At 49.5% G+C, this 27808-nt stretch overlaps 1 protein-coding gene across 6 annotated transcripts in view; it reads right to left on the bottom strand.

Annotated features, from left to right (window-relative positions):
• Positions 1-4889: 4889 nt before the first annotated feature.
• The window catches only part of MED12 (mediator complex subunit 12), a 35893-nt gene continuing 12974 nt past the window's right edge, over positions 4890-27808 (bottom strand). The window contains exons 15-45 of one of the 6 annotated variants that reach the window (XM_080624966.1): positions 27414-27587; positions 26997-27141; positions 25968-26086; positions 25681-25824; positions 24758-24921; positions 24366-24497; positions 22779-23006; positions 22427-22571; positions 22009-22129; positions 21217-21318; positions 20377-20490; positions 19949-20112; positions 17694-17723; positions 16898-17077; positions 16648-16719; positions 16188-16348; positions 15931-16092; positions 15734-15845; positions 15401-15490; positions 14860-14969; positions 14244-14379; positions 13809-13970; positions 12983-13360; positions 12503-12653; positions 12094-12299; positions 11540-11620; positions 11093-11310; positions 10339-10504; positions 7919-8089; positions 7271-7352; positions 4890-5296 (exon numbers count right to left, since the gene is read on the bottom strand). In XM_080624966.1, coding sequence (XP_080481092.1) covers positions 5253-5296; positions 7271-7352; positions 7919-8089; positions 10339-10504; positions 11093-11310; positions 11540-11620; positions 12094-12299; positions 12503-12653; positions 12983-13360; positions 13809-13970; positions 14244-14379; positions 14860-14969; positions 15401-15490; positions 15734-15845; positions 15931-16092; positions 16188-16348; positions 16648-16719; positions 16898-17077; positions 17694-17723; positions 19949-20112; positions 20377-20490; positions 21217-21318; positions 22009-22129; positions 22427-22571; positions 22779-23006; positions 24366-24497; positions 24758-24921; positions 25681-25824; positions 25968-26086; positions 26997-27141; positions 27414-27587 — 4464 coding nt within the window. In that variant the 3' untranslated portion in view covers positions 4890-5252. Of the gene's footprint in view, positions 5297-7270; positions 7353-7918; positions 8093-10338; positions 10505-11092; positions 11311-11539; positions 11621-12093; positions 12300-12502; positions 12654-12982; positions 13361-13808; positions 13971-14243; positions 14380-14859; positions 14970-15400; positions 15491-15733; positions 15846-15930; positions 16093-16187; positions 16349-16647; positions 16720-16897; positions 17078-17693; positions 17724-19948; positions 20113-20376; positions 20491-21216; positions 21319-22008; positions 22130-22426; positions 22572-22778; positions 23007-24365; positions 24498-24757; positions 24922-25680; positions 25825-25967; positions 26087-26996; positions 27142-27413; positions 27588-27808 lie in introns of all 6 variants that reach the window. The other 5 variants (XM_080624967.1, XM_080624965.1, XM_080624970.1 and 2 more) reach the window with 5 other exon arrangements.

The following is a 27808-nucleotide window of genomic DNA, read 5'->3' as shown; positions in this document are numbered from 1 at the left end:
CTCCAGCCCCTCTGCCCTCACCTGTGGCATCAAATGAGGCATCCACAAAGGACAAAAAGAGAATTCCAGTGCCACAGGGATTTCATGGCAGAGCCACCTCCTCAGAGGAGGCCAGTGGCCTTGGGAAGGGCTGCCAGTGGAAGCACCAGGAGATACTATCATTTGGGATATCATAATCCAGAAACAGACTGGCTGGCCAAAGGCCTTGCATCCCTCCTCGCTTCTCCTCTCCTGTACTGCCAATAGCACTAGACATGGGCAGGCTCTGATGCTGACCATCACCCACCACACTGTCCTGCTCCATGGCTTCAAGCACAACAGAACCAAACTCAGGCAAATGGTGCAAGCCTCAGTGCGCACCAACGGAGTCACCAGCAACTTGGCACCATGAGCCTGACCCACCACATGTCCCGGGGATCAGCACCACCAGCTCAGTAGAGCCCATTTGCCACCGAGCTTGCCTTCAGCCTGGCTGACTGCCCAAGAGAGAGACAGGGAAAGATGCCCTTCAGCTCCAGGAGCCCGACTACCAATGTCATTCCTCATGCTCCAGAAGCCCAATGGCCAATGTCATTCCCCATACAATGGCCACTAATCTAAGCCACGGGGATCTCCTTCCTGCCCTTGACCTGGGGATGCTCACGACGGCAGCCTCATGCCGGACAGTACCCAGCGCATCCTTGCACCCCAAATAACCACCCCCACCGGCACCCCGCACGGCGCCGGAGCGGGAACACCGGAGCTGGGACAGCGGCTGCTCCGCAGGGAACGTGGCCAGCCGGGGCCGCGCCGGGCCGGGGCCGCGCAGCCGAGGCGGGCGCACAATCCCCTTTTCAGCTCGTCGCCATGGCAACCCGCCGGCTCGCCGCGGCCGCTCATCCGGCCCCGTTAACCCCCGCCGGTACCCGCCGCCGCGCTCGGCACCACCCGGTAACTCCCGCCCCGACGCCCGGCCCGGCTCCCGACGCCCCCACATCGGCACCGGCCCGCGGCCACCCGTCCTCCCTGGAGCCCCATCACCTCCGCGGCGGCCGCTCCCAGACCACCGCGCCCCGGGGCCGGCCACTTCCCCCCGCCGGAGCCACCGCGGTGCGGGCCGGGCCGGCCCTGGAGCACTCACCGCCGGAGCTGCCGGGGCTGGGCCATGCCGGTGGCGGCAGCGGCTGCTCCGCGCCCCTCTCGGTCCGGCCGGCCTCGGCAGCGGGAGCGCGCGGCGCGTGCACGCGGGGGCCGGCGGGGGCGGGGCCGTGCCGCGGCACCCCTTCGCTGCCGGCGGCCCTGGCGCCGCACCTCCCGGGCACCCTCCGGCCACCGTGACCCCCCCGCCCCGACCGGACACCCGCACACCCAGGGGCGCGCTGTATCCCTGGCGAACGACCCCGTCTGCGGGAGCATCCCCACGCCGGCAACCTCTGCTGCCCCCGCATCCTGCAGCACCGCGGGCATCTCCACACCGCCATCCCACACCACTTGCATCCTGCACCACCACAGGAACCCAGAATCCTGCCGCGCTGCAGCCGGTACCCTCCCCCTCTTCTCTGCATGGGTCCTGCCCCCCCGTCCCACATAGTTCCAGGCTCTGTAGCCCAGGCGCACCTGCCTGCACCCGCAGCATCCCACAGCTTCCAGACCCATGCCAGGGGAGCAGCCCCAGCCTCTACCACTGCTCTGCAGGTCCTAGCTGTTTTAGAGAGGATTGGCCAGATCCCAGCAAGGGATGGCCCAGCCCAGCCTCAGCCCTGGGGCCAGGCAAAGGTGCCTGCCCCCCCCCGCCACGCACAGGGCTGTGGGCTCAGCAGCCACAGCCCCACAGGCCCCAGCAGCACGGTGCAGCAAGACCCAGCACCTTTGGTCGTTTCCCTTTTCCCTGTGCGGAATGTCTTCCGCTTGCTCAGAGCCTACTGGCAGGAGCCGCCTCTCCTCCAGCCTGCCTCTGCCCATGGGGGGCTACCTCTGCTCCAGTGCTGCCTGATGGGATTAGAGATCATTTGAAACAGGGCACGGATCTGAGTCCTGCTGGATGCGTCTGGTCTCTGCATCTCTCTGCTGTATCCAGGACAGAGGCAGCTGCGATGCCTGATCAAAGAGGACATGCAGTTACCAGCAGACACCTCCACGTCTTCCGATCCCGACAAGGGGAGCTGAGCTCTGCCTCGCTCCTGCTGGTAGAGCTGCAACCCAGACCCTACCCAGGCTCTGCAGAGCAGCCGCTGCTTCCCGTTTAAGTTGCTCATGTGGCAGCATGCAGAGGGCAGGCACCTATTCCAGTGCTCCTGTGTGCCCCCAGCACACGCACTGAGCTGCTGAGCATCCCAGCCGCAGGGACATCCCCGGCACCCTGCTCTGGTTGTGCTTCAGCGGCCCCAGCACCTTCTACCTGCTGCAGAACAGGTCCAAGCTTTCCTGTTCCACACTCTCTTCCAGGGACCGTGGGTGGCAGCTTGACCAGTTGCTGGCCTGTTACACCCAGGGTGAGCACACTGCCAACTCTGTACGCCCTTGAGCAGGCAACGTGGTCCAGCACCGTGTGGGATGGATGCACAACCCTGCTTAGTGCCCACCAGGGTTCATCAGCCCTGAGAAGCATCTTGAAGGGGCCTCTGGACTGGTGCAGAGCTGCCCCACAGCAGGCCAGGCTCCCTCTATTCCACTGCCAGGCAAAAGCAGCCCAGGACAGGGTCATTGTGTACCATGGGCACCACAGTGGGGGCACTGGGCACTGGCAGAGTGGGTGGGGGAGTGCGTGGGACACAGCCTGCTCCTGTCTCCCCATCACCCCACTGTGCCAAGCCCTTGTGCAACCTCGGGCTTCTTCCCGTGTGCTGGACCCACGCTGCTTATGGACCCTGCCGAGGCACCCCTTGGGGCTGCCTCTCCATCCCGGGGAACCAGCACCAAACACTGCCACCCCGGACCAGCGGCCACAGCAGGGCAGCTGCTCGCATTATTCAATGGGCAGCATCTAATGAACCCCCGCCCCCGATCGCCTCCGGCTCTTTCACAAGCACCATTTAGAGGAGGAGCAGGGCTAGAAGCCGTCAGACCTGCTGTAAGCTGCAGCTGCTCAGTGCTAATGTGCAGCACAGCAACAGCGGCTCCGAGGCATGCAGCCAGCATGGGTAGAACACAGCTCCCGGGGTGCCCAGTCCCACAGCACGCTGCAGCCTCCTGCACCCCCTGGAAACCTCTGGCAGCCAGAGGCTCTTGGAGACTGAGAGCCCTGGGTCTGCCACCACAACGGAGCTCTGGAGTCCTGCTCATCCCACATCGGCACCCAGCCTCAGGAAGGGACAAATCATCCCCTTTCCCCAAGGGAGGCTGAGCAGGCCTGGGTTGCTTTCACCAGACACAAAGCAGGAGGGCAGCACCTGACTCCGTTCTCTCCAGCATCCCTGCCGAGAGCGATGCTGCCTCCTGCCACCCCACTCTGGTGCTGGCTGCTGCCTGCAGAACCCTCCTCCTCCCACCTCTGTCACTGCATGGATGCAGACACCGTGTGGATGCAGATGCCACTTGGCGCAGACCCAGCTGCCTCCCAGGGCTGGCAAGGACGGAGCTGCAAGCCTCGGCTGCACACACCAGGAAAACGGGCTTGTTCTGGCCAAAGCCAGTGCCCAGCTTGCCCAGAGTGGGCTCTGCTGGCCCAGGCACTCCTGCCCAGACCAGCCCTCCTCCAGAGCCCACACAGGCTGCAGAAAAGCGAAGCCCCTTGCCCACGCTTCCCCTGGGGTGTGAGGGGACCTCACAGCCAGCTCCTGGATGCTCCCCAGCCTGATCCTTATGGAAGCGGACAAGCAGGGATGCACAGAGGAAGCAGCCCTGCACCCACCTCCTGAACAGGGAAGAGTGCCCACCTCCATCAGGCCTGGCCAGCAACATCTTCTACCTCACCTGCAATGAGGTGGCAGGAGCCTACAGGGGACATGCAGTGTGAGATGAACAGATCCAGTGCTTGGGGCAGCAGACAGAGGCACATCTGCCAGCACATGGGTTTGAGGGCTAGAGCCTCTGCATCCCTCCTTCCTCTCCACTCCCTAAACTTGCCTTCTTGCTGTGGCCTACCCTACAAAACTGTTATGTGCCCTCAGATTAAGATCAAGGGTAATTTTTCTGTAAGTCCCTGTGAACCTCACCCTATCCCACACAGATGGGACAGAAGACAACACTGATCAAGAAAAGCTACCAGGAGAACCACAGGTCAAATGGTCCATAAGCAAATTGCTGAGGAAGAACCAAAGAGAGAAGAAAGGTGCTAGTGATGGTGGTTTCCAGGTTGCAACACACAGCAGGAACAGAGAGCACTAAGCTAGAGCAGGCTGCTATAGAGAGAGAGATACGACTCCATGCCAGCATGCTGCATTAGCCAGGTCAAAAGTTGAGAATGCAGCATGTTACCCATCCAGACAAAGCACTGGCTGTCAGGAAGGAGTGAAGAGAGAAGCTTTGGTGCTTATTAGCAAAACTGTGCTGTGAAAAAAGTACTGTGAGCACATTTGGTCTGCAGCTCCTCCTGGACTGCAGAGGTACCAACCTGAGCCTCAGTACCTGCTGTGCCTGGGAAGCTGGGCTTGTCAGGGCTCAGGATTACCCTGCAATGCAAGTCCCTCTTTGCTTTGTACCTCTGTCCTGGTGGAACATGCTATCAGTAAACCTCTGGAAAATGCAAAGCCTTGCAAGCACGTGAACGCCAGCTCACGAAGCAAACAGGGAAGAAGGGCTTTCTTTCCCAAGCCAAACTATTTAGCCATTCACAAAAGCTGAAAAGGCATACATTAGTTCTACTGGGGAAAAGAGACCATGTGTAGAGGTGCTGCGGGGCTGTACTGGGTGGAGTGCTGAGGAGGAAAGGCAGGTTCTGAATACACACTTCTTTTGCAAAGTAAGCTCTCTGTATTCATCCAAGAATGTCTGCAGTACAGGGTTCATCTGGTATAAATAAAATACAAAATTTTACAATGTCTTAATCATTATTTTAACAAAAATACTAAAAACTGAGTAAAAACTGAAACTAAAGTAAGGAGGGAGACTATGAGCCACAAGGGATCTCCATAAACATCTGTAGAAATTGGATAGTAAAAACACTTTTTCTGTACAACAAAACCATCTTCCTGGCACCTTCCTGTGAGACAGGCAGCAGCAGCACTGGCCAAAGGACAAAGGTTGGGCCAGCCCCAGCTTGTGGGTCAGGCTGGAGAGGCTGTGTGCAGTCCACAGTGACATCTGTCTCCTGGATCAGGCTGAAGTGCCACGGATCAGTAGCGTCCAAACGGGTTGTTGTTCTGCTGTGTCTGTGTATCTGTTGAGGTCAAGACAGACAGTCACAAGATCTGGTTCAGGAAAGAGATCCCTCTCCCCACACCACCAGCACAGAATGACAAGCACGTCACAGGCATGAAGTATGACCTTTATGGCACTTTCTATTCTGCTCATTTCTCTGAGCCTTGAGTCAAGACCCACATTCCTTGAGGAAGACACAGATAATGTGCCAGTCCTGATGCTGAAGCTCCTCCAGAAGCAAATCTCCCTATCCCTTGTGGTGGACTTGGTGCACCATCACAAAACCCTGAGAGGTGGCAGCAAGCTGGGAGGGTCAGTCTGAGGATAAGTTCTTTCTGATTTGGAAAGAAAAACTAGCCTGTAAGATTCCACAGCACCTGCAGGCATATAACTGCTCAGCCAGTGTCAAACACCCATTCTGAGGCACACCCAGAAACCAAAGCCAGTGAAGGTTTCAGAAACAACCATCCTGGCCCCCTGTCAGTATCTCAGTACAAATGCTAAAGGACTTCCAGATAGCACATAAAGGGCAGGAAACATGGTAAAGTTGTGTTCAAGAACATCATGAACTTCCAGACTGCTGGGACTGATGTTTTGTGATATACAGTGCTCACAGGACACTCGAGTACTGTCCCATTACAATGGAACTCTGCCATTCTTTCCTGAAACCTCATCAGCATGCTTGATCCTAAGTCAGATTAAGTAAAAGGAGACCAGTGTAACCTGGTTAGCCTGCTCTCCTTCTCAACCCTGCTGGACAACAGCACATTCAGAGATACCCTGGAGTCTCCTAACAGAGTCAGTCCTGGGGCCAAAGTATTCTTGTGCCCCTCCTACAGGCTGTTCTTGGTTTATGTCCTGCTTTTCACCCCATCCCAGACACTACAAATAGGAACTCCAGATGGAACTGATGCAAACCCATTGAGGAAGCATGGAAGCTGCATGCTGATACATGGCCCATGTAAACCAGCTCTTTGCTGTACAGAGAGCATACAAAAATATGGCTCTTCTGCTATTATACATTTGGATTCTTATATAAGGTCTTGCTGTACTTGAATGTCCTGGCTGGAATCCTCACACAGACTTGTGGTTTGTGAATCAGACCAGTGAGAAACTCAGCACTTAAAACTGCTGCTTTGGGGAGGGTTTTTTTTTTTGGTCACAAGGACTACAAATTTTTCATTAGGGAACAAGTATAAGCGCAATTTCCAAGTCCCCATTATTACATTTAGCACAGCCTCATACTTAATGCACTGCAAAACCCCTGGCAGTCTATTTCTGGGCATTTTCATAGCATGTCTATCATTTTTATGGCAGGAAAGCCGGCGAGGTGACAGTAAAACAGCAAGCCATTCAGAAGGGAACAGCACAGACACTGGGTTCTGTTTCTAGATTCCCCAGCCAATAGTTCCATGCAGATTATAGGAGTACAGTGCCAGACTGAACACCATCTATGCCACTACCCTGTCTGTGCTGGCAGCCACAGAGGCCCACATAACACTGCAAACACAGCAAGCATGCAGTAAGACTTCCCAGAACACCCTCCCCGCCTCCAAGAGTCTTGTCATGATCACAACATGAACACAGTATCTCTGGGTCATCCACTAAGTGAGTGCCCCAGGATTACAGCCTCTTTGTGCCACTTGGAGGTCATCAGCAGCAGAGGAAATACCTCTGGATGCCTTAAAGCTCCAGACTGGCTCCTTTCAGGCAAGCTCTGTGGCAGTCCCTACAAAGGCTCAGCTCCCTCATCCCTCTGCAGGCAGCAGCAGGAGCATCTGGAAGGTTGCTCACAAGCTGGCAAGCACTGCCTGCCCAGCTACTGTGTCCCCTCCGGCCAGGAGCTCTAAGTCCTGATGTCACCTCCCTGTCAGCATCATTTGTGGCCTCAGATGGACAGTCTGGCTTAGCCTTGCTTCTCTACACCAGGGTACCTACAATAGAAAACAGTGGGGAGGAGACAAGAAACAGGATCAAGAACACTAAGGCTTACTGGAAAGCTGCTGCTGGAGCTGTCGAACCAGAGCAGCTGTCTGCTGCTGCTGCTGTGTCTGCTGAAGGCCCTGGCGCTGGAACTGCAAAGAAAGAAGTGTTGTTATAGCCACACCACCAGGCCTGGCACACACAGAGCACTGGGAAGTGCAGGGGAGGGGGAAGGGGGAATGCAGGTGGAGCACTGCTGGCTTTGTGCTGGACTATCATATAATCATAGAATCATAGAATAGTTAGGGTTGGAAAGGACCTTAAGATCATCCAGTTCCAACCCCCCTGCCATGGGCAGGGACACCCCACACTAAACCATGTCACCCAAGGCCTCATCCAACCTGGCCTTGAACACCAGCCAAGGATGGAGCATTCACAGCCTCCCTGGGCAACCCATTCCAGTGCCTCACCACCCTAACAGTAAAGAATTTCTTCCTTATATCCAATCTAAACTTCCCCTGTTTCAGTTTGAACCCGTTACCCCTTGTCCTGTCACTACGGTCCCTGATGAATAGTCCCTCCCCAGCATCCTTGTAGGCCCCCTTCAGATACTGGAAGGCTGCTATGAGGTCTCCACGCAGCCTTCTCTTCTCCAGGCTGAACAGCCCCAACTTTCTCAGCCTGAGAAATGTCCCTCTGCCTCTGAGTGAGCACTCACAATGGGCTGCTGGGGGGGAAGAGCCTGCATCCCCAGCCCTGGGGGCTGGCCCTGCGCCTGTGGCTGAGGCACTGTGGAGACCTGGGGTTGCTGCTGCGGCTGGGGTGGCTGTGGCTGTTGCTGCTGCTGCTGCTGTTGCTGCTGTTGTTGCTGTTGTTGCTGCTGCTGTTGCTGCTGTGAAGACAAAAGAAAAGGGATCATCAGGGAACTGTCTGGGCAATACACACAGCAACAGGGCACAGGAAGGACTGAAGGAGGAAGGATGTTCCATGCAGTAACGCAACCCTCTTACACCAGTTTCTCTACAGGTACCTAAATTAGACAAATTTCACTAGGACCCTGCCCTGGGCTGAGAAATGGCAAGAAATACAGGAATGGTAAAGTAAAGCTTTTCTGCAAGATTAGATACTGACAGACAGCAGGAAGAGAGCTACGAGTCTACTGGTCAGCTGGGGAATGACCAGCAGCAAACAAGAAACCAAATAAGAAAACTACTAAGAGCTACCTCAGGAGGTTGGCTGGTTCCTCCCCTGCCTCCTAGGTAAGATCAGCAATAGTGGCTTCACTGAGTATTTGCCTGACCTGCCCTCAAAAATTTTCCAGAGGCAGCAACAGAGCTCCTATAACCTCCCTACACAATCCACTGCAGGTCACACTTACTTCTGCTACTGTTTTCCCTAACCTCTACCCTGACTCTCCAGTGTTATGACTGAAGACCATTTCTTGTCCTCCAGCCAAGGCACAGTAAGGGGGGTTTTGGCTTTTTTTTGAAGACAAGAACTTTGGCGATTTCTCTCTCCTCTTGTCTCTGCCCCTCCAGCTCAGTGCCCAGCTATTTCAGCCTTTCCACCTCAGTCACATTCCCCAACTCCTCGATTTGTCTTGCTGCCACCCTTCTCTGCCCCTCATGCCAGCCAGTGCTGCACTTCAGTAAAAGGATGAAGATAAAACTGAATGCAGTTTTCCAACCTAGATGTTGACAGAACTATTTATGGTGAGAAGAATATTCAGCATGTTGGACTTGGAGTCAGAATATACCTACTATTCCTCAGCGTTTTAAATTTCTCCTAATTTTCAGACATTTCTCCCACCTGCCAAATGTCGTTTTGAACTCTAGATCAGAGAATTTCTAGCAGATCTAGAAAACCACTAATGATATCACAGAAAACCACCATGGGGATGCTAGGTACAGTCTCAACCACTTGCTCAAAAGGGTAAGGTTCAAACCTTGAACAGACCATGAGTTTGCTCTACATCTAGTATGCCTCTGATAACATAGCAGGAGACCCAGTAACAGGGGAGACTTCAGGCACTCCACTTTTTTTTTTAAGCATCCAAGTGATGTCAGCTAAAAGCTGAAGGTTTGCATGAAGTTACTGAGCTAGGAGAAGTGTGAGCAATTTGTCTGAGACATGTTTTTTCCTAAATATGACTGATGGAGAATGCTTAAAGAAACCAAGCGAATAGTCAGGTGGTGCTACTCATCAAAAGCACTAAAAGCTGCTGACCATCCTATGGTCAGTCTCTTGTCCAGTGCAAGGCAGCAATTCTCAAATACTGTGGACTGCAGCTCTCTGCAGGAACCATTGTCTCACGCAGGTCCCTTTCAGAACACAAAGCCTTAGCACTCTGTGCCATGTAAAGTCTCCCCATATTCTACAGGTTTGCTGAACCTTGCAACTCACCAACTAACCAAACTATTTCTGTGTTTCTGTCAGTTCAATACATTTTGTAACTCCAAGAAATGTATTCATAGTTGTACATCATATAAGCATGTAATGTTCGTAAGACCATAATGCAAGTCCACGGAATACTCATGTCTGTTGACACATACCTCTGAACTTCTTCAAAGCTAGAGCTGGGTCTAAAAAGCTCACTTTAGACCAGTTTTTCACCATCCACTGTTAGATGTGCAGTACAAGGACTGATTCACACCAGATTTCCTGCCACTGAATACTTCAACCAGTGTTTATTTTGATCTTGTGAAGACGCAGCTATAGCCCTAAAAATGATCTTGTAAGGAACAACTCTATGTCTTGTACGGGCAAGGGCATTTTCACTTTGTTTCTAGCTCATGCAACATGAACAGCTAGCTTTCTGCACAACCTTACTAGTTCAGCTGGAGCAGGAAGAGGTGGCTGCAGGCCACAGTAGACTAAGCAGACCTTTACTGCTAATAACTTCCCTTTGGCTCATGCTGGGTGATTGGCAAAAGGCAGTGCAGCATGTGTCTCCATCCCAGATGGCCAGTTCTAAGGAAGGACGAACCAACTAGCAAATTGTTACAGACAGGCCTGAACAGAGTTGACGTCGCTCCTGACTCAGAGGAGCAGAGCAGAGTGTCGCTGATACAAAGGCAAGCAGCTCTGAGCAAGCCTCCTCCAGGTCCAGCAGCCTTCCTCTTGTCAGCAACCACTCACCCTCAGCATCTGCTGCTGCTGTTGCTGCTGCTGCTGCCTCAGGTACTGCTGCTGCTGCTGGTCAGGCAGGATCTGGCTGGGTCGAATTCCTGAGGGGACTCCTTGGGGACCCAAATGGTTCATTCCACTCATCATGGGGGCCTGCTGTATTGACTGGTGAGGAAACCTGCAAGAGAAAAGGACAAGCTCATGGAGTAAAACGCTGACAGGTGACCAGCTTCTTTAATCCAAACCCACCTTCTGCCATCAATAAGACAGCCCAAACAGCCCCTTTTGCAATCCATGCTGCCTCTCTGCAGAAAGGTGAGAGACATCAGGGCCTCTCAAGGGTTTCAACCAACCTATTTTTCTAGAAGCCCTAAGTAACAGCCCTTGTCCCCCTTTTCTGCATGGTTTCCATGCTGGATTTATGCCTGCTCAGGAGCAGTGGAAATTCCATATCTAGCCCTTTGATGGTGGATCTGCTGGTTATTAAAACCAAGACTATAACTTTCTCAGGTAATTTTTCTCATACTTCCCAATATCTCTTTCTGTGGCTGCTAACACTGTCTCCTGCCTGCAACTAGGACCTCCAAATTTCATCCTCTCTCTCTCTATTTCTTTCCAGGACTGAAAGCAAGAGAAAGATGTCCCCCTGAGGGTGCAAAGGACTCAGATGCTGTGAACTCAGCACAGACAACAGGCTCTTCAAGAATTGTTGTTAGGGTTGTCTGATGAAATACAGCTTATTAACATTCAGTAGGGTGGGAGGTACCTCTGTGTATTGCCCAAGGTATGCCCATAGCCAGGAGCCTGCTGGTGTACGTAGCCACTTGGTCTCTGCTGCATCTGTCTAACAGGATCCACCAGGGCAGGATTAGAGCTGGGATGGGAATTCTGGTAGGGCTGGCCAGAGTAGGTAGGAGGTACCATTGTGCCTGACTGGGAGGGATGCTGCTGAAGGCCTATGTGGGAGACGTAAGATGTGTAACCCTGAAATGAAACAAAAAGCCTTTTTCAGTCATGGGGGTCAAAGGTACAAAAGAGATCTGGGACAAGAGGACATCAGCCTCTTGCAAATACTATTACAAGGCTGCCCATCTCTGGGATTCAGATTCATGGTGCTCAGTAATGAGAATTTGGTAGCAGAAATGAAGATGCTGCCCTGTGCTGGAGTCAGATGCCAGTCTTACCTGTGGTCACTGCCACTTTGCCACTTTACCTGGGAGGGCTGCAGTGCTCCATAGGATGGGGTTGGAGCCATCTGGCGCACAGGCTGCTGTCCCATTATGCCTTGGCCCTGCTGGAAGGCCACAGAGAAACACTTTTCTCAACATCTCCAAAGGGCAGGACATTGCTGCTGTCTTTTGGGCAGCTTCCACCAAACCAGGCAAATAGCTTCATTGCTAAACGTATGGGGCTGCTGCACAGGATGCAAATGCTAATGACTTCTGCCTCACCCCAGCCTGGGAAAAACAGGCCACTAACATCCCTACTCCTCCATAGCCAGGATGTGATGTGCCCCTCTCACTGCCAAAGATGCCCCTGTGCACCTCAGTGACAGCCTCCGCCATGTTAGTGACATGGGCCCACAAAGCAGGTGATACACACAGTGCTGCACCAGAAGAAAAGACAGAGGAGACACCAACTTTTCAGGCAGAAACAGACAGGGTTTGAGAGCTCTGGCTAGGAGGGACAGCAACCCTAGCAAACCAAACAGCTTGCACTTGCTGTACTGTGGGGTCTAGCAACAGCAAGAGCACAGCACTGACTTACCAACTTTGCTTGAAGCTGCTGCCTCAGTATCTGTCCCTGGGACACTGGAGGCTGCTGTCTGTACACTGCTGGCTTGTAAGAAGGATCAATGCCCATCATGCTCCCCATCCCTGGAGGCAGTACACCACTATAGGGAGGACGACTTTGAACTAGTTTCCCCAGGGGCATGCGGACAGGTCTGTAGGATGTATCTAGGCGAGGGCCACCTGCAAGAGGAAGAGAAAAAGGCTGTCAAGGTCCATGCTATTGCTGATCCAGAATGACTGCTCATCACTAGACACATGACAAGAGAAGTGAGAGGGAGATGTAGGGGAAAGTGGAGGGACCTGCATAGGACCATCTCACAGAAGTGGTTCTTACAAGAGGCTCCCAAAGAAGTGCAATACACTCACCTCTTCTGTGTACCTACCTGCTGGAAGAGGCTGATTCTGGGCATAGAGACCCACTGGTGATTGCCCATACGCCAGCCTTGACATAGTGCTTCCTGACTGGTGATGCAAGAGATCTGTAGGCATACCAACTCCATATGAAACCCCTCGGCTAGGGCCCAAGACAAAATCCTGCAAGAACAAAGAAGGAGTAAAAGATCAGTGTTCACTGGGAATTCACAGATGGATGAGGAGTATGAAAGGGTTGCAACGTCCACAGGAGGAAGCCCAGGACGCTATCTGAACTGGGCAGCCTTCTTCCCTCCCATCAGGTATTAAGGAAATGTCTCCTCTGCTGCAGGCTAGAGATAGTGGGACAGAGTTCCAGCACTCCCAGCTGAGAGGAAACACATCCCATCTTCACCATTACACCACTCTCAGACTTCTCAGGAAGAGAGCTCTGTAGGAGTGCTCTGTGACTAGGAGACGGGGAGGCCCATAGCTGTTGGGCAGTCAGTTACCTCGGTTTTGCTGGCAGATTGGTTGCGTTTCTTGGTTTTGCTCTGTTTCTTCTTGCGTTCTTCAGTAGAGGTGGCAGGATTGGAGCTTGTTTTATCAGCCTTGGCTGGTTCTGCTGCTTTCTTCTCCGGCTCTAAAGCCACAGGTGTAGGAGGCTCTTCCTCTTCAGGAGGCAGTGGCAAAGGCTCCAGGTAGTAACTGCGGGGCTTGGGTTTCAAGTGCGTGTGGTATAGAAGAAGCCTCTGCTGCTCCTCAAACCTAGACACCTTGCGATCCACCCGGACTGTCCCAAACCACCCCCAGGAAAGGGGGGCTGAGTGCTTTAAGCCCTCAAACAGATCCCAAGGAGAAATCTTCTGCTTTGTAGAGACTTGCAAACCCTTTAAAGCAAAAGAGACAAGAACCTCCAAGTCCCTGTTGTTTCTCCTATGAGGGTACAGGAAACTCAATGCTTTCTTCAGGCTCTACTCCATGTGTCTGAGTAAACAGCCTGAGTCCTTATTAATGGTCCCTGCTCTTCCACATGCAGTCATTTCTAAAGACTTTCATCAACAACTGCCAGTCTCCTTCATCCCATCTCTGCCAGTCTTCTGCACACTGGTACACAAGGCCATAGCAGCATTTATCACTGAGCTTTAACACCCAGCTTTGCCCTTTTTGGACATGGTTGTGTGCCAACTTGTCTGTGTACAGCTAGTCACTTCAAGCTCAACAGGCAACAAAGCGCTACATACAGAGGCCTCTCAAGTTGTGTAGACTCAAGGCATCAGAAGACAAGGTGACACCTGCACTCAAGAGCTATGATGCAGACAAAAAGGCTTCACTAACCTCCTTCTTGAAGATGGAGTCAAATCCAGCTATTTTATTGCCTTTAGTATCAATGAGGGATCCCTGAGGTTCACAGGTGATGACATCTCGGGTCTGCTTGGGAAGCGGCAGTAGCTGTCGCACCTTCTCCAGGCTGTCAGATTGCCGGTCCCCCAGCTCTTTCTGCACAAGTGGAATAGAGAAGACTTGAATAATTGCTCAGGAGAAGTCATCTAAAGCGTATCTGTGCCACTTGTTTGGTGTCAACTTTCAACCCTGCATTACCTCGCACCTTTTCACCCTTCAGCCCTACACAGCCATTGGGGTCACCCTCACTGCTTCATCTAAACAGCAGCAACAGGACAAGTGCCACTTGTGAGACCCAGGTAAATCTGCATAGCTTGTCAAGCACTACACATCACACACTGCTTCCCATACAAAGTTGGTGTCCCTCACCCTGAGTTTCTTGACAAGATTCATGTATGCCCGCTTGTTCTCCTCCATGCTGCCCTGAGAAATGCTAGACATATCAGCAGCCAGGGTGCCGTTGATGAGAACACTCAGCATGTCCAACACGGTGGTGAAGAGTTCACTGTTGGTGAGAGCAGAAAGGTCAGAGCCAGCAAGCAGCAGATATAAAGCCTCTATCATCATAGTAACACCAAAGATTACTAGATTGCCATGAGTCAGAAGTGCCAAGCACTCTTCAGACTAACCTCCCACACTAATCCTCCTTTTGCTTATTCACCACAGGGTGTTCACACTTGAGTCAAGTGCAGTATCACAGATCAAGGCTGGTCTCCTGCCTATCCATTCAGCTTCTCCAAAAAACAGCTCTCCCCTGCTTACCTCTGTGCAACTGGAAAGCCAATTTTGCTCTAGATATGTCAGAGTGCACTTGGATACTATGACCTAGGTTGTAGCCTGCTATTACTCTGAAGTCTCTTTCGGCTGTCACAGTACTTCTGACAAATAATCTAGAGAGACAGCTAGCTCACATGAGAAAAGGGGGCATGCTAACAACTGCCTCACTTGAGAAGTGTTATGGATCAGAAGTCAGACAGAAAGTTACTTGTTTGACTGCATGTCCACGGTACCACTGCTGATGATGTCCAGGAGAAGCACAGCCCATTCAGTTGTCTGCTGTGTACTGCGTTGAACTGTGTCAAACATTCCTCCCACCTGGCAGAGAAAAGTAATTTAGTCACAAGGAGACCATGAAGAAATACTACAATTTTGAAGTGAGAAAGGAGCTTAAACCAAAGCAACTCCTATACTACAACAATTCCTGCTGAGAGCTGAATGAGACTGCAGTCAGCAGGACAAACCTCAAATGCAAGTAGTAGTGCTGTGGAATGCAAAAGCATTGAAATGGGAAAGGCACATCTCCAAAACAGAGGCCAAGGCTGTGGATTTCATCCTGGCAAAATACAGCAAAAGAGTTTTTCCATGCACCCTATCCCACTCAGAGCTCAAGACCCAGAAGCAGCACAAGTGTCTCTCCTACTTCCTTGCCTCAGAATATATATAGCCCCCTTCAGCATGTGCCTGCTCCAGAGAAAGGACAGAAGTAGGCAATTCTTCATCCCATATGGTTTGGTGCAACTGCTCACCAAATTCAGCCGTAGCTTGAGGGCCTCGTGCATCAGCTGCTTGGCTTTGCAGTCATCTTGGTACTGATCTTCCCGCCAATTCGTTACTATCTATGAAATGTACAAGAGAGGACAGACTTCACAAACTGCATGCTCAAGTTTATAAAGACCTGTTTGTGCTGCCCACTGTCCAGTGACAGAGGTGGTCAGCCCAAGCACCCCATACCAACCAGGGTAAGACCTTTGCAGCGTTGAGCATGTAATCAGACAGACAACATCCTTGAGGATGTGCCCAATAGCCTTGCTGGAGGAGCAAGCCCTTAAGGGAAGCAAGGGGAGAACCAAGACACCTACCTGCTGAACCTGGCTGTATAGAGAGGTGAGGAGGCCTTCTCGCTGCTCATCTTGTCCTTTCAAGCATGTCAGCACCAGTGACAGAAATGGCTGCTGGCTTAGGAGGGACATGCTGCAGAGAGAACAGAGCTGGAGCTATGCTGCCAGGCTGGGGGATCAGCACAGCAAGCACTGTCTGTCCTTTCCCCAGGACTCACCTCTTCTGCTTCTGGCGGTCTCGCTCTTTGCGGGATGATGACCCCAGATGTTGCCCTTTCTCCAGTTCTTCTCCAGCAGCTTTCAGCACGTGGCCCTGCACTGATGTTGGAAGCTTGGCAATCAGGGGTGCCACTAGCCACACACCTGATCTCTCCAAGGAGCTGTGACAACATAGGAGAGAAAACCAGTTTGCCATCCAACCTACGATTCAGACTTCTCTATATGCAAGGCAACTTCATACTGGGACTACACCTACCTGAGGATGGGTTTGGATTTGTTACTGGCAGGCGTAGCACTTGCTGAGCTACTGATATTGTTGACTCCATTGCCGGCACAGCTAGCAGAGCTGGTCTCTGCTGATTGCTGGAATACCTCAATGGTGGCTTTGGCTATATTTTCTAACAAGGAGTTCATCTCCTGGAGATAGGAAAGAAGAGATAGCAAAGTCCTGCTCCGAGAGCACCCACTGACAGGGCTTGCACAATTCAACTCAACTCAGTACAAACCCAGTTTGCCAACTTCCCCATGTCTGCTGCTTTTCAGGTCTCAGACTCATTGCATCCTTCTCATGCTTTGCTTTTACAGGCCTGACACCCTCTTAGTTTAGTTTCTCCCTATTCCCACTTCTGCCAGGCCACCTCCCCACCACCTCATAAGTAGCCACTTCAACACTGGCAACACACATCCCTCTATGGTCCCTCTGAGCAGGAACTCACGTTGTTTGTTGTCTGCTTGATCATGAGCTGCAGCTCCAGTGAGGACTGCCTCATGGTCCACTGGTCCAGATTCTGCAACACATGCATGCGTACTTGAGTCTTTACCTCACATCAAGCTACCTCAACCCACATCTTTAGCTCCTGTGATAATGAATGTCAGACCCCTCAGAGGGCTGCATTTTGGACAACCCCACTCTAATGCTACATCAGGCAATTACTAGGACACTCAGATACTGCCAGGAGCCTGTACCTGTAAGATCCGTTTAATCCTCTGGCGCTGAGGATTTTCTCCTTCCTCATTGTCCAGCAGACGGTGTGGGTAACAAATCAGCTGCATCAGCCTCTGGGCCTGTGTGCTGCTCAGGACAGGATCCTGCAAGTCATTGCTGTCTTCACAGAGGGACTTCAGACATCGCTCACCTACCCACTCCTGCAAGACGGAGTCAGCACAGACAAACTGATGTCTGACTCCAAACTGGCGCCTCTGCTTTCAATTTCAGAGAGATGCAGGGAACATAAACTCATAAAAACCTTATTAGTGTGCAGTTATGCCTGATAATCATTTCTCTTCATGAACTGTACTATCCTGATTCAGCAGGCATCAGGCACAGCACAGCAATCACAACAGAGGAAACATCAACTTTGACAAGTCAGCAATGGTGAAACACAGTAGCTGCTCTTTCTTTTGATTAAATATTGGTGTGATTTAACAGTATGGAGTCCCTGCCATGCCCAGGCTCCATCGACACTGCTGCTTGGGCTCAAAAGATCAGAGGTGATCGCTTTTAATTATTTGGTCTATTTCCTGCACAACAAAGCCCTGGAGCTGTCCTACATTAAGAAATTCAGGGCTGCAGCTAAGACTATACTAGGACATATCTTACAGAAAAGTACACCCCTTAATTCGCAAATTGTGATGGAAAAAACACTCCATCCTTGGTAAAAAACAGTGACTTTACTTCTCAGAGCCTGAATGGGGAAACGACTGACTGGACCCAAGCTGCTTACAGTCACACATCATGAGAAGGTAGACAGAAAACTATTACCGTCAGTCTCTCAAATCCAGTTGGTGCTCCCTAAATGAACAATAAAAATAAAGGCAGCAGTTTCCAAACCAAACATGGGGTAGGTGCTTCTTCACACAATTTACAGTTAACTGCAGCACTCGTTACTGCAGGATTTTTTCACATTGAAAATCAATTAAGCAAATTCATGAAATTTAAATCTACACAGGACTGCTACACAAGCACTTCTGCAGCTGCAGAGCGAGCCTGATCAGAAAATTCTTCCACTGAGAAGTGACAACTACAGGAGAAAAGATGAGGACCCAGTTCATGAAGCACAGGTGCTCGTGCTAAACCTAGAAAGCTGGGAACAGCCCCTCTCAGCAACAGCCAGCATGCTAAGCACTAAGTAGAGCACAAAGATTGAAAAGGCTAAATCTCTGGTTTCAAATCTTTGAATCCACAGCCCAGAACTTCAGCTTCATCCCAGATGAAGTCTCCACTTTGCCAGTACACATGACCTATTGCATATCCAATGCCTATTGCATTTCTTCCTTTAGTGTTGCTACATCATAACCCCTTGAAACTTGCCTTCCTCGCCTACATAATATGCATATCCTTGGGAAGACCTTTTACGCCACTTGTTCAGCTTCCTGCAAGAATTCAGACTTCATCTCTAATCCACTTTACTGGTATAATCAACTACCATCTTCAACCTTGAGGGACTACTAGCCTCTCTCTGCAGTATTTCTTTATGAAACAGGCACCTCTGCAGGCTTTATAGTACTGAAACGGCCGCTCATCCGTCTCTTCCCAGGAGAGCACTATGAACACATTCTCCAGACACTATGGACAACCCCACCATCCCAATTGCCAGATTCAAGTTAGCACCTTTGACTCAAGCTTCCCTCTTGGTTCCCGTGGTGGTTTATCACAGCTCTATGAAACTAACCTTCTCAAAAGGCCAGTCACAATTATGCTGCTTCATTTAAAGAAGCCTAAGGGCAGAGCAGCAAATGAGTCATAATCATTTGCACCTAAGAAACCTTTAACTTAATTCTATCATCTGTTCCTTTTCCGCACCTCCTCATGATGAAGTCTATTACAAAATATACACTTGAATATGTGATGCAGCACTTTCTGAGCTTCAGAAATCACAAGCCATGGTTTAAGTCATGCTACAGACATTCCAGAATTGATAGTGTGAGTCCTGCAGAATCCACTGGTCACACTGGAGGTGGTAATATTAAATGCATCATTTTACCAGCCCTTTCCAGCTGTAGGAACCCTGCAGCTCTGGCATGATTTGGTGGTACTCGCTGCAGTCTATTGTAATGCTCACTTCTACATAACCAGTCCTGCCAACAGTTGGTATGAACAGTGATATCCAATACTGATCTTCCCTCATGTACACACTCTCTTTCTACCTACTGTGAGTCCTTCCTACATAGACTGGGATCAACAAGTATCTATTTCTGCCAATGCTGCAAGCCACTTTCCAGTAACACCAAGTATGTTAAATTTATGTTCATGAATAGGTGGCTCCAAATCTTCTTTGGTGGGCTGGGACACTGCTATATAGCTAGCCAATCAATGAACAACACCATCACAAAGCACGAGGACAACACAGCACTAATGTTTAGTTTACACACTAGTAATATGGAATATAGGTTTTAAATTGTAACTCTGCATCTTTCCTGTTGACAGAATAAATCTGCAACCAAGGACAACCTGCAACGCCCATTTTCATACAGTAGTAGTAACAGCCACTCCATTCTGCAACCAAGTACCTTGTTAGCCAGGTTTCAGTTCCTCAAATGTCAGTTTTCCACAGAGGAACAGAAACACTGATACTGTCAGATTAGGCTAAGCAAAAGATTTTTGTTGTTGTTCCTTTAATTAACTAAACAGGGCACTGCAAAGTCCAGGGATACATTAACAGTCTAGCTGCAAGCAACACTTAAGCTGCATTCTGAAAGGCACTGTTTATCATGTCAACAAACTGTCTTATCTTCTTTGACTCCAACAGACATCTCAGCAAACCACTCCCAGCATTCCCTTTCTTGTACATGAGCTCTGTGCTGTTGCCAAAGCAAAGGGGATGTGCAGTCCCTGCATACTGCAACACCCAATTCTGGACAACTGCTTGTCCCTCTGGTTTTTGCTAACAGTGAGCAATCCTTTGCACCATCATGTGGCAGAAGCTTCTTCACAGAAACACCTGCCAAACCCAATCATATGGGATATATCTCACTGCAGAAGGGGTAAGGACAAATCTAGAGATGGGACAGACTCACCTGTTGACATATACTCCTTAGTACATACTTGGCATAAATATCCAAGCTAGCGGTTTCTACAGTTACTACCCGACCACCAGACTTCCTGGCGCCCAGTTCATCATCCATGAGATCATCAACACCTCCAAGGTGGGAAAAGCCAGAGCCTTTCAGTTCTGCATCTCCTGCAAGAAGAGCACAAGTGTCACTTAACCATCAATGCTAAACCCAGACTGATCCACAAGATACCTTGAGCTTTTAAAATCTCTCTCTGCAGCTAACTGATACGAAGCACATTTACAGCTCAACCAAAGGGCTTCAGACAAGCCACATATCCACCAAAACAGATCTCCTCTGGCCTTCTATACAGCCAAATGCATGAAATACAGTGCCGTTCTCCCACCCCCTAAAAAACCTTCTGAGAGGTTCAGGCTAACACAGGTACACACCCAGAACAAAGACAGCCTTCAGCACTGCAAAGACCGCTCCATCCACAATCCGGTTCTGGGAAGCTGCCAGTAAGTGACGGTCGCAGGAAGAGCGAATTCCCACCGTGGGTTTGTCTGCAAACAGGACAATGAGGAAGGGCAATACCCAGCAAGAGAGATATCTAGAGCTGCCTGAATTATATGCTAGCCAGTAGCGCAGAATCCAGCTCAGCGAATCTTGAGGCAAGTCCTTTTCTCAACCTTAACATCAGGTCCATTTAACTAAGTTTCATGAAGCATAGTGCCAAACATGAAACTAAACCATGATATCCAAATGGGGAGCAGTGCCTTGTGGCATGAATTCAAGTTCAAACACTACCCTTGTGGCACGAATTCAAGTTCAAACACTACCCTAACTGGATTACAGGCTGGGTTTAGAGATCTGAGCTATCAGGATACTGATAAGGAGCCAAAACCAGAGCTTCCTGGACTGTTTCCAGACAAAAAGGGAGCGCTGTAAAATAGCAGCTTCTGGCACCAAGTTAAGAAGCTATACAAAGCTCAAGACAAAAAAGAAGTGATCATTACTCTAATGGTTTAGTGACAGCAAGGCCACCTCTACTGGCTGGTTTCCTGCCTCCAAGGCCTCCTCTCCCCCAGCATGCCTGGATACCATGGAATGACATAAATGGAAGGATATTCTTCTTTGTTCTCTGCAGAAAGTAGTTTATCAGGCTTTGCCTGCTTTATTGAAAGCAAGCAGGTTATGGTCTCTAATCATAGGACCAGTATTTCTTTTCTTGGGGTGCAAGAGCCTCAGTACTTTCACAATAAAGAAAGGTTCTACTTCCATTCACTTACTGCCATCCTGCTGGCATGGGTTCAGCTGTGGAGTCTTAAACAGATGGAGTAAGATCCGGCAGGTCAGGCGTGCTCCTGGTTCCGAGTCCTGTTCACTGCAGGCTATGTAAAGAGAACAGTCCACTGAGATTTCTTAAGCACTGGGACACTGACTCTCAATCCAAAAGCTATTCACAGTCCACTGCCCTGAAGCAAACAGTTGAGAAATTGCAGCAGCCTTATTGTATTTACAAATACGGAGCATATGCAGCAATTAACATGCAAGTGAGCAAATCAATCAGTATTATCCCCAATGACATGCACTGCATTCTGCTTGCTTCATCTTCCCAACTTCACCCTGTCAGAGTCTGAGTATTGCAAACCCCTGAGCAAAGCTAGGAAGGCAGAGTAAAGGCAGAGTAACTCAGGTGCTGTAGGCCCAGCTGGTCAGCTGGCTGCTCTATCCAAAATGCTAAGCTGAACCATATCAGCAGTGGGAGGAGTACTACTGGAGTTCAGAGCTGAGTACGCTGGTCAGACAGCATGGCTGATCACACCTCCCTGTGCTTATTTCAGCTTGCACAAAAACTCCAGAGAACAAGACATTGAAAAACCTCAGCACAACCAGGTTTTGATAGAAACCAATAGACCAGAAACTCTCTAAAGCAAAAAGCTCAATTCTTAAGTACCATCCTACAAAAGAAGTATTGGAGTCATGTTTCACAACTATGGAGTTCACAAAGTACCCTTCAAGCACGGGCCTTTGGGCCAGAACTGAGACTAAAGACCAGTTTTCTACAGGGATGCACTTACCAGCATTGAGGAGTGAGGGGATAGCAGCACAACGAATCAGGTCCTCCAGCAGCAAGCACTGCCGGGCAATGAGAATGGCAACAAAGGTGGCCAAGGAATCATGGAAAGATAAGTCACTGACCTGGAAGAGAGGATACCAGCCAGTGATCACAACAACCTCTGCCTCAATCCCTCTGTCAGCAATTCCTCAGCTTGCTTAGGAGCTGGGGGGCAGAAGGACCCATAACCCCAGGTCAATGTCCACAAGCAGCCCAGGCTGCAAAAGGTATAACACCAAAAGGTAGCCCTGGTTTTCAAAGCTTTTCCCCTGTCCTCAGAAGACAAAGCCTCCATCCCTTGTTCATTTCTGCCTTCTCCCAAGGGATCCCCCTCCACTCCTGCTTCAGTTCTTTTTCCCCTTTTGAATGTTTGCACTTGCATCAACATTGCAGAGGAGATCATTGAAGCCACAGGTCCCATTATTGGAGGAACAGCACAAAGCTTTGAGCACACCCAGCCACTCAGCGCTTAGAGACTTGCAGTAGCCAGTTAGCTCAGCACATAGGATAGCAATGTCGTTCACCCTGGTAAACAAACAATGAAAAACAGAGGGTCAGCTTTGCTACTCATGCATGCCATCAGGTCAGTGATTATCTAGCCTTTGCTAGATATGATTAGCCTTTGCTCCTTCTTCCTCACACCCCAAGATAGCCAAGGAATGGCTACTGGCTTTCTTACCCTCACCTAAAGATTTACTATCTCAATAGAACCATGCAAGTTCTGCCTCTCACCTGTCTGGGTCATGGTGTCCCACACACACGTGCATAAGTGCATTACAGACAAAACTGTAGCGGTTGGCTGGGTTTTCATTGAGGCTCTTGCCCAGGTTGGTGTATGTAAAGTTATGTGCAGATGGATTTTCAATAGTGTCAATCATGAACTCTGGTTCCCATAGCATGTTGGAGTCAGATGGCTCAACATTGCAGTAGATTGTGTTCTTCACCTTGGAGCAGAAGTCACTAAATAGGACAGGAAAGATTAGGAATACAAAACCATAAGCTTCTACTGAACTCTGATAAGTAAAGCAATCCTGGGAAAGACAAGTCCTCCCTGGGCAAGAAAATGGGAAACTCAAGATCACTGTGTACCAACAAAGCCTCAGCCAGAAGAGTGAAGCTGGTCCTTTGTTGTAGAAGCACCTGGAAGTTACCTGTGGACTGGATGAACGTAGCATAGGAATGGCTATTACAGTTCAGACTGGGGAAACACCTAGCTCAGCCTCTGGTGTCAGAGCAGCTGGTGCCCAAACAGTTTAAGAGCAAGGCAGGCACATGGCAATACTGCTCCAGCATCCTTCACCACCCTGCTGTAACCTAGGGCTCATAGATGCTCAGAGTTAAAGATAATGCTCTCCTCAACAGATCTTCATGAAAATTTGCCCACCTACTTTTTGAATCCTATAAATTTTTTACATTCACAACATGGAATGAGTTCCATGATAACTATGACAACTATGAAGTTCATTCTTTTGTTCTGAACCTACCATTTGTTATTTTCTCTTCATTCCTTTTAGTGCTTATATTATAAACCAAAAGGAACATCCAGTTTATTTTCCATATCAACAGGAATTTACAAACTTCTATCATTCCCCTTGATCTCCTCTTATGTGGGGAGGAGATTCAGTTCCTCATAAGTAAGTCCTTCCAAACCTCTGGTCACACATCCACCCTCCTTTGGGCCTAACTTCATTTCAAGCTTTTTGGAGTCTATTGCCCCAAACCACAAGGCACGGTTGTACCATGACTTAAACAGTGATCTAATGATGCTCTCTGATCTGATCTCTGCTCCTTTCCAAACAGTACCTAATATTAAATTTGCATTTTTGACTGTTACTGGACACTCTGATACCCTCAATTATGTATCTGTTAAAGCTAGACAATATTCCTTTTCATCTGTGGCCATTTACTCTAAAGCCTTGCTGAACAACTTTTAGGAATTCAGTTAGACTAAGATGAGGTTTCTCCTTTCTGTACATGTGATGAACTCCTTCAAAGAACTCCAATGCACCTGCAGCCACAGCACTCACTTATTGCTCAGTCATCAGTTTGGTAGGAACAGACCTCTCTGCTTCTATCCTTTAGGAGTGAGGTAAGAAAAGACCTGTGGAGGTACAGAGGACTACTGAAGGCAATGTACTAAAACCAATTTGACAATCTAAGATTATACACTGGTAAAAACTGCCTGTGAAACAGCTGATATTTCAGTTCCCCATTGAGAGGATCTCAGGGACAACCCCATCAAACAAGATTACAAGCAAAGCTTAAGCCAAGGTTCTACACTGGTCAGCACCCACTGCCTCCCACCTGGCTCATACTCACCTAAAGAGCTCCCCAAATTTACTTTTGAGGTGACTGCAGGAGGTATACAGGTCATAGAGATAGGCCAAGATACAGCGCTCTGCTGAGGAGCCATCTGAGCGGTTCATGCCATGTTTCACCACCCCGCACAGACTGCATAGAGACAAAAATAACTTGTGCAGGGACAAAAGAAGAAAATCTGAACAAATAACCTCATTACATAGATATCTTCCTGACCTCACAGCAGCAGTGCTCGGTGGGCAACATATCCTGTTCCCCACAAATTCCATGAGCTGAACTTCCAGACACAAAGCTGCTGCCATTTAGGAAGGATACAGATATATCCCTGCCCCTTACAAGCCACCAGAAGATATACTGCTTCCTTCCACACAGTGAGGGGAAGATTCCCTTACCCTTCGAAGACTTGAGCCATCTGGTCCTGGTTCAATATAAGGCAGGAGTGGTAGTGCCGCAGCACAGCCACAATGCACAGGCACAAGCTGGTGGTGTAGCTGCCAACAAGGTCGGAGGATTTCAACAGCAGTTCTGCCTCCACCACGCTCAGTTCATTCAGCAACTGCACTCAATGACAGAAAAACCCTTCAACAGCCACAGGGGTAAGGTATGGTCAGAAATGGAGCAGGCACACCACACCAGCCTATAGGACCTGCCAGGAAAGGGACTGGCAGGTGCTCTGCGCCTAGAGATGTACCCCTGAAACAGTTGGCATGCCATACTTGAGCAATGTCTCACCCAGACAGTACCAAGCGCTGTCAGTGCTAGGGTATCAGAGAGCGACTGGGATATGGCCACAGATAGTAGCAGGAAGCTTGTTTGGTACTTCTATGCTGCGTAAGTCTCTATCAAGCTCCCTTTTCAAGTCTAACAGCCTTAATTCCGTCAGCAACCATAGCAAGGCTTCAAGAGACACTGGGACAGGCTGCAGAAACAGCAACAGGATTTTAACAGGATCCAGAAGGCAGCCTGCACTGCCATGTGCCAAGGATCCTTCCAGGGCAGTGAGGTGGGAGAGCTGCTGGAGACAGACAACTTCCTTCTCACTCAGCACAGGGCTTTGCTGCAGCCAGGAACAGAAATGCAATGCAAGTCCTTTGGAGACAACCCTGAAACCTCTGGAAGAATAATCCTCAGAACACAACATGTAAGACTACCTGCCACAACCTATCCTTAATAGCTGTAGCCCAGGAGCACTGCAAGGACATGACACAGGTCAGAGTCACCAACAGTTCCAGAAGCCCAACTATTGCTGCACAGATCTGCTGTCTTTCAGGCTGATGAGCTCTGACCCGGAAAGCATTTAAGGACATTGGCTTACCTGGATGGCAAAGTCGATGAGACCACTGATATTGAGTGAATACTCCATCAAGTCAAATATGAACTGCACATGCTGTACCAGAGGCAGGTGGTATGACATTCCCAAGGCAAAGCTGGTGATCTGTTCCAAGACATTGCGAGATACCTGCAAGTGCAAGAAAACACAGTCTCCCCATGAAGAAGTCACTCAGCAGGCCCATCTCCCTTTCCCTCCAGGAAGCTGCTCTAAGTAACTTGAAGGGACACAAACAGAGCTCAAGAAGGACAGCGGTCCCATAAATTTCATACCTGAGATGTGACTTGGTGCTGATCAAAGTGAGAAAGGTGCTGGAACTTTGCAAAGATATCTTCAGCTGTTGGGAATGCTTCTGGCTTGCTCTTTTTCCTCTTCTGGCCTTCCTCTCCACCTACCAAAGTTGGGAGGACCAGAAAACAGTATTAGGTGACCTTTCTCATCAGAGGAGGACTAGACATCAACCATCAGCACCTGCCAGTCCCTTAGCAAGATCAGACCCTGCCATGCAGCATAGCCAAAAAGCCTGAGTCCCACACCTTAGGCTGATAAGGACTATCCTGAATTCAAAATAATAAACTGCTGAGGAAGGAACTCCTAACCTGAGAATGACAGTAGGGTTAATATCTAATTTATCCCAAGTGGTAGGCGAAGGTATCCTTTGGAGGCGAAACTACTTTCTCTCTGTTTACATGTTCACTAATTCCCTGAGGACAGATGTTCTGTATTGGAGATGTTCAGCCTCCAAATTTCTCTGTTAGAGCACCCCATCTTTGAAAGAATCATCTTTCTATCACATTTCAAGTTAACTTCCAAGAACCAAACCACGAGACAAAAGAAAAAATTGTAGCCAGATTCTCAGCCAATGAAAGTGAGAGGTTTTCTATGCATCCTGACAGCTATTCAAATTTCCATCCAATGTATTTAACGTGTGCCCCAAGCATAATGGCATGCTACATTTAACCAAAGTCTTTGCTGAATATGCACAGGCAAAGTCTTCTTTACTTCTTATGCAAGCATCTAAATGGAAGACTAAAGAAAATCTGAAAAGCAGAAGCTTTGGCCAGACATGATTTACAGCTCTACTGAAAAAAGTGTTTTAATTAAACAGATATTGCCAGCAGGAAACCAATCATCTCACTTGCTAGTTAGTATGTCTGGGAACAGAGCACCATTCAAGACTCTCAGTGGCTGACCGAGTTTACCAGACACTGTTAGATTATATAAAGTCCTTTCACTGCAACCCAAAGGAGACAACTCAACTGGAAAGATACTTCCACTTCAGAAGCTCAGACTCTACTAACCTGTCTCTGCAGTGCTCTTTCTGTTTAAGACTTTTAGGATGTCTTTGGTTATTTTCTTGATCGTATGTCGAGCATCATCCCGTTGCTTTCCAACTCCAAAAAGAACTACCAGCCGTTGGTTACACTCATGACTACATGACTCCTCCTAGGGAACCAGAAAAAGCAACTGCATTAGCAACTACAAGCCTGAATGCTTTCATCTTGGTTTACATCTCTCAAAGGAAGAGGAAAGCTTCACCTCGGAAGTTGTTCTGGGTATAAGCAAGGAGGCATCTTAAGTAGCACACCTCCTGCAGCAGTGCAGTAAAGCATAACTGCTCCTTGCCCACCCACAGCAGTACCACAGGGAAACCTAGCAGCCTCGTGAACAAGAGCACAAGGCAGCAACAGGGGAGGGGTTATGAGCAGGTCTCGTACCTGAGGAATAGGAAAGTGTGTTGCATACTGGATGTGCCGAGGCTGGTCATACAGAGATGCTAGCATTCCTTCCACAGACTTATCCTTCAGCAGAGGCTTTGCTTCCTTTTCAGGATCTGGTTTCTCAGGGGAAGGGCTGGCTTTAGATTCACAATGCATTGGAGGAGAAAACATCTAGGGAGACATAAGAACAAGAAAAGGTAGTTAGGGAACATGGTCATGCAACAGCAAAGACTGATGAAGGAAGGTACACCTACTCAGGCCTAAAAAGGAGCAGGAAGAGAGAGGGTTGGAGAAACATCCAGTTCTTAGGGCAATGACTAAGGCAATGTGCTAAGACACTATTCCCACTTCTGCTTCTGCTCCATGTTGTGTACCAAGTTAAAACCAATGGG

The sequence above is a fragment of the Psittacula echo genome (assembly GCF_963264785.1).
Source record: "Psittacula echo genome assembly, chromosome: 8".
NCBI classification, from domain to species: Eukaryota; Metazoa; Chordata; class Aves; order Psittaciformes; family Psittacidae; genus Psittacula; species Psittacula echo.
This window is presented reverse-complemented; position numbering and strand designations above follow the sequence as displayed.